Consider the following 10,620-nt stretch of genomic DNA (forward strand, 5'->3'; position numbering starts at 1 on the left):
TGTGTGAAACAGGGCACGGAGCACAGCTCTGTTTTCTAAGTTTGCACAGCAGTTTCAGCTCAACGGTGTTTCACAAGAATGACTCCACCCTCCAAAACATTTAACCAACCCATCAGATTACTCTATCAATCTAAGTATTTTTCAGATTACAGTTTAAAATTTCCCTCCTTGCACAATCCCTGATCTGATTTACCCCACAGAACACAGTGAAACATGAGGCAGGGCAGGAGCAGCTGTGTTAGGACACAGCATCTTCTGCTTTTGTGTTGCTCTCCAGGTCCTGGCACCTCCTCACCAGCCCTTCAGAATCTGCACATTTCCTGCTAACTCTCCTGAAGTCCAGTTCCTGTGCTCCTGCAGATCTCAAAATCAGGTTGGAATCTGTAAACTGAGACTTCTCCCACCTTCTTTTCCAGGAAAAACAGCTCAGTGATGGTTTCTGGAACCTGCAGCAGACTTAGCTGATTTTGCCTCCTCAGAACCAGTCTTGTGAGCTGAAAACCCCAGTTCACACCTCTGCTCTCAGAGCAGTTCACAGGCATGTGTGCAAGGGAACTCACCACTTCTGCAGGCAGAGGCAATAAAGATTCCATAACTAAAATTGCCTCCACTTTCACAAGTGCTGCTCATGCCATATTCCTCCTCTTGACAATCCTTGTAAATTATTCACTGGTGTGTATTCTGTACACATCTTGTAAAAATAACAGAACTTCTGCTTTGAACTATCCTCTGAATCTGGAGCTTGAGGAGATTACTGTGACTTCAGGACAGGAATAGGATGCTGAAACCTTTCCCATCCTGCCATGGGAAACCAGTGAAGTAACTGGGAATAACTGGGAATCTCAATGCTACACCTGGGACATATTTTGTACCAGTTAAAGTTAGAAGGGAAAGTAAAACCAGCCACAGCAAGTACATTTCAAATTGCCCTCTCTAGGCTGTCAGCCATGACTCAACACTTCAAAACCAACTCATGTTTTCAAGAGAAGTGACCTCTTGTTTTCCACCAACAGAAATTTTTAGGAACACATAAAAAGCAAAAGTGCTGAAGAATATTTATTTTGCTGTATCATGACATAAATCTCATTAACACTGTGCTTTGTTTAGATATAAAAATTATTCTCAAGTACATTAGTCAGGCAAGGGCTTGTACATCATAGGTGCTGGTGCTTTGGAATTCCAGATGTAGTAATCGGAAGAAATCAGTTCCCGGGCTAAAGGGAAAAAACAGGCAAGAAAAATAAGCATTACAGGGTGCCTTAAAATCAGACATTCCTTCATCCAAGTTAAGTGACTACTAATCCATCCTTACCAGTTTACAGAAAAGGTATAATGGCCTCTTTAAACTGTAAGACTCTTACTATTATTTGAAAATCGTTTCTGATAATGAGACATTTAAAGTCTCAGCTTCAATTACCTTTACTAATGTATCAGTCATGAGCTTAAAATTCAAACAGAGGTTAAGTCAAAAGCAGGTGGATGGCTTGGATTTTGTTCAATGAATATAAATTGCATGCTCGATATAAAACATGAAAATGCTGCTTTTTTGTGTTACAATTCAGGGCTGAGTGTGACCTGTCACAAAATTAACAGTGGAGACCATGCTATTCAAAAGGCATTCACAGAGTTCTGTACTATGAATGGCAGAAGTTCCAACAGAGAGACAGCTACAAATAAAAACTCTTCCATAAGGCAGAGCTGCTCAGATTTAATGAGTGCTTTCTGTGGGCCATTTAGGGTACTTTTGGTGTAGGCTTGGCAGTGCTCACGTGCTAGCAAATAGCAAATTTGGGTTCTGCTTCATGCATTCAGTGCAGAGCCACATCCACCCAGGGGTACTGGTGTGGTGACACTGACAGCAGCAGTGTCACCTTCCATGCAGGAGCTGAGGTCTGTACCTGGGTACTGCCATCCACCCAAAATGACTCTGACAAAGGTGCCCTGAACAAAGGTGTCCTAAACAAGAGGGCCAACCTATGGAGGATCATCCCCTGTGCCCCCATAAAGTTCTGCCATTGTGGAGAGTACAGGAACCAAGGCAGAGGGGAGAGAGCCCCAGAGAGAGGCTGACTTTATAAGAGCTCTCATCTCAAAGGCAGAGACCAGTCCCTACTCCAGGCATGCTTTAAATACCACAAAAAACCCCTCAATTCAAAAGCAGAGAACAAAAGCCCAACTTCAGTTACAAAATTTTAGTCATTGATACACAGTTCATAATTTCAATTCGATTTTAACAACTCACATGCAGTAATTTTGGGCTTCCCTGGAACAAAGATCTGAACAGAATGCTGGTCCACGTAACATCCAGTAAGTGTAAAGTCTGGGATCCTAAAATACAGCTATAAAAAGAGAGGGAAAACGCCATCAGATGCACATTGTCACCTGTGCTGTGCAAATCCTGGCAATCTGTGTCACATGCTCTGGGTGTGCAAGGGTACTCCAAAGTGACAGGATGTCCAATCCTCTAGGCAGGAGAACAAAAGTCCACGCTGAGAATATGAGATTTTAAATCAATGTATCTTCAACTGAAGATTTTTTAAAAAGTGACTAGTAAGGCCTCTTTTCCCAGAGCCTGTGACTTACTCTTACATATGCAGTGTTCCCAGTGCACACATAATCAGTCGGGTGCTCTTTGCCTGCAGTGCCGAAGGACAGAGTTCCAGTCAGGGAAACTTCCAAAGATTTGGGGAACTTCTGTCCTAAGGGCAGAGACAGCATCTATTAGATGTCACACAGCTGTGCCCAGGCTGCAGAGAAGGGGCTAGGGGAGGAAGGGCAGTCCCAGGGGTGAGGTCCTTACCAATGACCCAAACCAGGAGGCTCTTTTCCCGGGACAAATCCAGTTGGCCATAACTAACTTTGTACTCTAACTGAGCAATAGGGCCCCTACATGTGAGAGAAGAGAAATAAAACCACTGGAATTACTGTCATTCAGCATTTTTTAATGCCTGTTTTTTACAGAAAGCCAGGAAATGCTGACAGACATTATTTATGTGCACACAGACAAATCACACCTATCTGAGCACACTGCTAATTTATGAGAAGAAATTACAGAGCAGGAGGAAATCACTGCGCTCTCAGCCCAGTAATCACAAAGGAGCTGTTGATGTTTTAGTTCACTGATAGTGTTTTACTAACACTATGATCACCCTCAGCAACTCTGTATCATTCCATCTTTGAATTTTCATAATAATTACCTGGCAGCATGGTCATGACAGCAGTTCAGAGAGGCTTAGATGAAAACTATTGTTTTAATTTGAAATAACTATATTTTTGATAAGCTGATCTGTAGCTAGGATTAGCAGTCTTAAGGAACAGGTAACCCTGGGTTGGAAGTGATCTCCAGCTTAATCCACCTGGGGGATTGTGGCAGTGTTTCACTTGAGAAAATACCACAGGAAACAGGATGAGCAACAGAAGTGTTTGGAATGTTACCAAATATTCTGGTATAATTCTGTATTCTGGAAATTAAAGGAATGTCAAGGTTGGTGTTCATTAGTAGCACCCTGATGGAGCATAATCTGTTATATTGACTCCTGAAAGTTCATTTTGGGAAGATAACAGAGAAATGGAAGAAATTTATTTAGGCTTTCTTTATTCTTACCTGTTGAAGAAAGGTATATGAGCTTCACAGTACTCAAAAGAATTCTTTATGCTTTCATGGAGCTTTAAATTAACTGTTATTTTTATCTGTGATCCCTCTTCAACGAGTTGGTAACATCCCAAAATTGGTGGGACAGGAACCTGGAAAAAACTATATTCATTCTCAAGATATATTAACACTATCATCACAAGATCAGTTATATACTATTTTCATTGCTAAAGTACTTTTAAAAGACTCCAAAAATACATCAATTACTGACTGTGCTGCATTATTCAGGCTGCTTGTGATAACAGACTTGGGGGGCACCTACTTGACATCTCAGCCTGGGTACAATTTGCCTAATTCAAGCATTTAAGTGGCTCATTTAAAGTAAGAGCAGCGTTGCCAAGCAAAGGCACCAGTAACTCCTGAACATGACTCAGACAACTCAAGTCCTTAAGTGCCTTCCAAGCAGTTTATTACATAAAACCCATTTCATATAATGTTTTATTATGTATATTGGACTCAGCTCACACAGGTGTTTTTATTTCCATTTGAACTCTGGAAAACAGCACGGGCTGGCAGGTGTTGTTACCTGGGAAGTGTAGTAACACAGGTTGAAGGAATCTGAAGGAGGAATGAAAGGGAATTTGTAAGGTCCATTGTAGACAGAATCATGCAGAGGCTCAGCACTGGTGGACATCAGCATGGCAGGGTCCACAGAAGTCACACAGTGATGGACCACGATGTCCTGGAGCGGGGGCGCGTTGGTGGGGAGGGTCAGGCTGAGGGTGACGTTTGGTGCAGACCCCTCTATGTCACACTGGGGAAAAGGAAGTCAAGACATTGTTCTAAAATACCTGGATAGAGTCACAATGAGATGTTCAAAAATAAAGCACATTTTTAGTAATAAAAATAAATCAAGAAAATCCCTACCAATTTTCAGTTGGCATCGATCACTAGTACTAACCACCAGTACCAAGACTTCAGTCTCACAAGCTTGCTGACAGTTGAATTAATTAGGCTGCTTTTACAACATCCACTTAATGGATTTCCAGCATGCTCTGGATGGCCTCTGTGGTCCCATGCCAGCTCTGTCACAGCGAGTGTCCCTTGTCCCATCCCTCCCTGTGCCAGTTCAGCAGGCCATGATCACACCTGGGCTTTCTTCCAGTGTAAGGCCATCCCACCCTGGAAAATGACCTGGGAATTGTCCCTCTGAGAGCAGGAATCTGCTCACTCACACAATCCCTACCAGCATGGCAGCTGGGAAATGACCCAGGCTTTGGAAGGGCAGCATTTAGGTCAGCCTCCTTTAGAGATGAGTATCCCACTTCATGCAAATAATTAAATTACCACTTCATTAGCAGGTCTCCCTCCTTGTAAAACACTGGCAGTTACAAATACAGTGTGCCAAAATAATATTGTGTGCTTCCTAAGCATAATTCAGAGCAAAGAATGAATTATACTACAAATTACTCTCACAAATTTTAATATATTTCATAACTATTATGGATGTATTTAGCAAATAGTCCCCCGTTTGCAATATTAAACAAAGAGGTATTTTAATATTAAATAATGCCCAGGGAAGCCCATCCCTGGAACTGTTCAAGGCCTGGCTGGACAGGGCTTGGAGCAACCTGGTCTAGTGGAAGGTGTCCCTGCCCATGGCAGGGGGTTGGAATGGGATGGTCTCTAAGGCCACCTCCAACCCAAAACATTCTGGGATTCTACAATGAAAACCACTGTCACATACAAACCATCCAAAGTAATTACACAACCAGTTTCTTTCATCAGGTTCTTTATCAACTTATCAGGTTCTTATGTCGTGAAACACCAGCATTTGTGGGATCAAAGCATTGCTGTGGTAGAACAAGGAAGGACAAAAGATTAAACTTCCATTTGGCAGGAAAAAGAATTAAAAATGCTCATGTAAAGACACTTGTAGAAGACATTTAGACATCTCAGCCTGGATATATTTTGTCTAATTCAGTGAACCATTTCAGTGGTTCATTTAGAGTAAAGGCAGTGTGGCCAAGCAGCCAAAGGTACCAATAACTCCTCAGTGTGACTCAGGCAACAAAATCAGGAAAATCTCCACCTCAATATATTATTTTACATCAAATGAACCTTTATTTTGCACAAGAAGTACTTTGCACATCAGACGCTCTCACCTTGCAGTTCACAGCTCCATAAACTTGCCACGTGTCCACCACATCCCTCTGGTCATACTGCATACACTTGACCTTCTCAGCAATGCAGACATTCACCTGAGGTTTGCCCTTGTAGGTGCTGGATCTCCAGGCTGGCTGATCCTTATCCGCAGGCATCTCCTGGATGTCCTCGAAGGAGCTGTTCAGGCTGCGGATGTTGGTGTTCAGGGGGGTGCCCAGGGGACAGGCCTGGATCAGCAGATTTCGGAGCTGCCCGATCTTTGCGTTCAGCTCAGCCTCGTTTTTCCTGCTGGGAGAGACGTAGTCCATGATGCCCAAGAGCAGAGCCAGTCCCTGTGAGAGCCCGCAGATGGTCAGCAGGGGTGGCCGTGGCTCCAGGGGCCCCTCCACCAGCGGGACACAGGCGTAGATGAGGCCGCTCTTGGGGAAGGCCAGCACTGGCCAGAGCTCCCCGGCGGCGGTGGACACGGAATGCACGGAGGAGTGGCTGATCCGGGTGCAGGTGTCCCTCTGCTCCACGAACACGTGTTCGTCCACCAGCCTCAGCTCGAAGAGCAGGGCCCTGAGGAAGGAGCTGTCCGAGGGGATCGGGACGTGCGTGGAGCCGTTGAAGGTCTCGGCGCGCAGCTCAACCGTGGGGTAGCGCCTAGGGGAGGGAATCGGAGAGCTCAGTGCCACCCAAAATGTCATCCCAAAACACAGCTTCCAGGGCCAGAGCCACCCAGGCCCTCTTCTGGCTGCAAAAGTGCAATGGAAAGATTTGGATTATTGATATTGGGTTTCTCTTCATTAATCAAACAACTCCCTCACACCCACCGGGCCTAAAAATAACCTTGTGTACACAGAAGCCTGCAGCAACTTGACAGAAGCAGTGGTGGGGTCAGAACATAAATCATTGTCAATAAAACCATTCCATGAATAGTTAGGATTCTTTCTAGCAAGTCTAAACTTTGAGTGAATACATTCTCATGAGTAAATACCTACATTTTAAAATAAAACATGAATCTGCCCATCTCCGCTGGCTGCCGCACAAAGGTACAGGATGTTTATATGACACTAAGGAATGACTCCCACCAGTGCAGAACTCTGAAATATTTCTAAGAGGTGAGACTGCACTGAAGACAAGTTCTCAGATGTTTAAGAAAATGGATGTTCTATGTAATAAAATGCAACTACGACAGCTTTTTCCCTAGACAGAGTATACTGGTGCTACAGCTTTGCTGCTATAACAACAACAATAACAATTCCACACTGCACATGCAATATATGTGACTTAAAGCTTTTATGACTTTTTTCATAATTTAATTTTATCAAGTATTTAAGATGTAATGATTAAGTCATGGGCAGAAATTCTGCACAATTTAGAATTGCTAGGTAGTACCAATACATATATTTAATTTCAAATTTTCTAGAGGCAATACTTGAGGAATATCATATTAACTGTTTAAAACTATATCTGGGATTTTTTTGTCCTGCAGCAGTATTGTTTTTTAAAGGGGAATGGGGTGAATTTCTTTTCAAGGTAATCTAAATCCATCAAGAGGAACTGAGGAGTTGTCTTTTAATAAATACCTGAGAAAAGAAAAAAAAATATTATTTCCATTAATGCGGTGGTTTTGCCCTGGTTTGGAGCTGCAGACTCTCCTGAATGCCTCTTACATGAAGTTTGCTGACAGCCTGGCTTTCCTACATTCTGTTTTGTGTATTCCCTCAGTAGTTATCCACAGACCCTCACCGTGTCTATCACAGGTCACACAGACAAAGTTAAATCACTTTACGGATCATCTTGAAGCATCTTAGTGTTCTTAGATGTTTGTTTGCACTCAGAGCTATGCTTGCATGCCAATGTAGAAGAAAAAAAAACCTGCACAGATACATAAATACCATCATTTGGTGTCCTTTTTATACCTTTTCTAAGGACACATTGACAGTCTGCTTCTTAAATTGCCATGGAACTTGCAACGTGGGACTTAGTTATATCTATGACTTCCATCTGTAGCACTTCCATGGATCTTATCCTGCTGCCTCCAAGTCCCACCTACATCATCGTTTCTGAACTGAGTAGCTGGAGGCAGCTATACTTCCTCAGGCTTATTTTCAGTGACTGTGCTTTTTTTCTTTGGTTCTTAATAAGGCATCAAGGGCGGTTTTTTTTGGTTTTTTTTTTTTTTGTAAGGGAAAAGCAAACACAGAGCTACAAAATTCGTAAACAGGATGCAGATAGCAGCAAAACACCTCCCTGTGGTCTCACATTTTATTCTGAAGAACAAAGAAACAAAGTGGGTTTACAGGTCTAAAATTTATGAGGCTTTGCAGAGCCAGGGTGCTGATAAGAGGCTACGTGTAACCTTGGGGAGCAGCTCTTATTTTTGGCCAACATTTCCAAAACAAGGGAAGAGGAGATATTTCAGTCTGGTTTTGTCTTAGACAAGTCCCAGTCTCTCTGCTCCATTTGCTGAAGCTGTCCCTACACCAGAGCAGCCTCCTCCTCTTCCCCCCACTGAATTTTACCAGCTGAGTCATTAGATCATTAGTTAGCCCTTCAGATGCCAGTTTTTCAGTATTCTCTTCTAGAAAGTGATGCAAACTTAAAAAAAAAAAAAATTAAAGTTTCCAAGGATGAATGAACTTCGGTGACTCAAGAGAGACCCCATCCTTGTTGCCTGAATTAAGTTATGATCAGCTAAAAAAAAAGGGGGGGGGGGGGGGGGGAATGCTTTGATGTTCCCAATGTCTTTTCTGAGGTTAAAGATCAGGGCTCACGTATCTCCAGCTGAGTGCCTAAGTCCTGAAACCAACAGTTTCCATGTGATCCAGGCATTCTTTATATTGTCTGCATGCTTTGTTGAATTTAAGGTCAGTTAGGAGGATAAACTTGGGGCTTCCACAGCCCTATTATTTCCTCTGGGAACTTGAAAGATCTAAGTCTGGAAATCACTTGAAGCATCGAGGATAGTTTGCCCTTTTCAAAGGAGTGCTACTCCTTGTCTGTGCCGCTCACTGTGTGACAAGTCACTTCAGGCATCCCTGTCACCAGCCCCCCCTGCTCCAGGGTGATTACACTCTCCGAGGTTTTGGGGACAAGGCTTTCTCTTTATCTGTGTTTGTAGAGGGGAGGCCTCATCTCTAGTCCTGTAGGTAATACAAGGACCATAATACTAATCCCAAAACAATCAGAGGAGTGTCCAATGGAGAGATCTGTCTGCACCTGAAGATAGAAGATAGTCTACTTACTGCTTTTGCTGGGGTTTTTTTTGGTTTTTTTTTAACTCCGAAGTTGTTTCTTTTTGATTTTAGTGAATTCAGACTAGGACTGTAGATCACTTTATCCAGGATTTTTTTTTTCTTTTTCCCCACAAACTTTCCCTAGCCCCAGTTATTTTTCTTCTAATTGTCTGGATTTCTCTGAAGTCACAGAATAATAATAAAAAAAAGGGTAACAACAAAAGTAACCTGCCTAGCCCAAAGTCTTACTTTATACCTGCAAGAATTCTGAATAAAACCTCTTCCACTGGAGCACTCTTTAGTTTGGAATAATTTAGAAGTTCTCCAGTAACTTTTTTAAAAAAATGCATTTATGTGCAAAAATTAGCATCAAATGGAAAGCTAAATTTCTGCTTGAAAGTACTCTTTTGTATAGCTACAGAGCAACATGGAGAGAATATAAGTAAAATACAAGCAATAATATATACCTTCTACTTTGTCCATTTTGTTAATCTGCCAGTATTTCACAATCACCACCTTATCCTCTTCCATGTTAGGATGGAGAAGAGCTGGGCAAAATGTTTACAGTACCGAAGAAGAAAGAGGAACAGAGCAAGGAAACTCATGTGCAAAATGCAGCAGCTGTGAAAAAGCTCTCATATTTAGTTAAAAGCACACTACTGTGAACCTAATTCTGAAGTTTTGGAAATCAGGGTCAGAAACGCACAGCATCCAGCAGTGCTGGGACGAGACCAGGGAATTATTCAGTATCAGATGGTTTTGGTGTTTTTGCATCTGTTTTGGGGGCCGAACCCCAGCCTCATAGGGCAGCAATGTCCCCCACAACACCCAGACCCCCAAAGCACCCGATTCCCCCAGGGCACCAGAATTTCCTCCAGGGCATCCAGATCCCCAGAGCACCAGAATTTCCTTCAGGCCACCTAGAAACCCCCAGGGCACCAAGATTTCCTCCAGGCCATCCAGACCCCAAGAGCACCCGATTCCCCCAGGGCACCAGGATTTCCTTCAGGCTATCCAGACTCCCAGAACACCAGGATTTCCTTCAGGCTATCCAGACTCCCAGAACACCAGGATTTCCTTCAGGCTATCCAGACTCCCAGAACACCAGGATTTCCTTCAAGCTATCCAGACTCCCAGAACACCAGGATTTCCTTCAGGCTATCCAGACTCCCAGAACACCCGGGGCCCCTCAGGACCATCCGCCCCCACTGAGGGCAGCCGCCCTCCCCAGGGCTCCTGGTTCCCACCCAAGCTCCCGGACCCAAAAAAAGCATCCGCTCCCCCCAGGGCACTCGGATCCCTCAGAGCACCTAGATCCCTTCTAGATCAGCCGAAACCCCAGGGCACCCAGCCCGACCCTCGGACCTGCCCAGTCCGCCGCGCCCTCGCCCCCTCTCCGGTACCGTCGCTACCTGGAGAAGAGCACGGCACCGCCGGCCGCGGGGTCGTGCCTGAGGAGCCACAGCGCCCGGAGGGCCATGGTGATGGCGCCGATGGTGTCGGCGGTGTCGGTGGTGTCGGTAGTGCCGGTGGTGTCGGCGGTGTCGGTAGTGCCGGCGGTGCCGCCGGTGCCGATGGCGGCCGGGGAGGAGCCGCGGCCGCGCCGTGAGCGCCCGGCGCTGCCCCATTTCCGGCGGG

The 10,620-nt window shown here is 44.4% G+C and overlaps 1 protein-coding gene across 6 annotated transcripts; it reads right to left on the bottom strand.

Moving 5' to 3' along the window:
• Window positions 1-1,043: 1,043 nt before the first annotated feature.
• AP5M1 (adaptor related protein complex 5 subunit mu 1) lies at window positions 1,044-10,552 on the bottom strand. 6 transcript variants are annotated; one of them, XM_062495779.1, is made up of 8 exons: window positions 10,395-10,552; window positions 5,758-6,403; window positions 4,179-4,406; window positions 3,605-3,744; window positions 2,801-2,886; window positions 2,590-2,699; window positions 2,243-2,339; window positions 1,044-1,214 (listed from the first exon to the last, which is right to left on the bottom strand). In XM_062495779.1, the coding sequence occupies exons 1-8, from the start codon at window positions 10,460-10,462 to the stop codon at window positions 1,132-1,134; spliced, it is 1,458 nt and encodes a 485-aa protein (XP_062351763.1). In that variant the 5' UTR covers window positions 10,463-10,552; the 3' UTR covers window positions 1,044-1,131. The 6 variants fall into 6 exon arrangements, with proteins under 6 accessions (XP_062351763.1, XP_062351762.1, XP_062351764.1 ...); XM_062495778.1 differs by having other exon boundaries at window positions 2,584-2,699; XM_062495780.1 differs by having other exon boundaries at window positions 2,584-2,699; window positions 5,758-6,494; window positions 10,395-10,509.
• Between the last annotated feature and the right edge of the window lie 68 nt (window positions 10,553-10,620).

Source organism: Cinclus cinclus, chromosome 6 (genome assembly GCF_963662255.1).
Source record: "Cinclus cinclus chromosome 6, bCinCin1.1, whole genome shotgun sequence".
Classification (NCBI taxonomy): domain Eukaryota; kingdom Metazoa; phylum Chordata; class Aves; order Passeriformes; family Cinclidae; genus Cinclus; species Cinclus cinclus.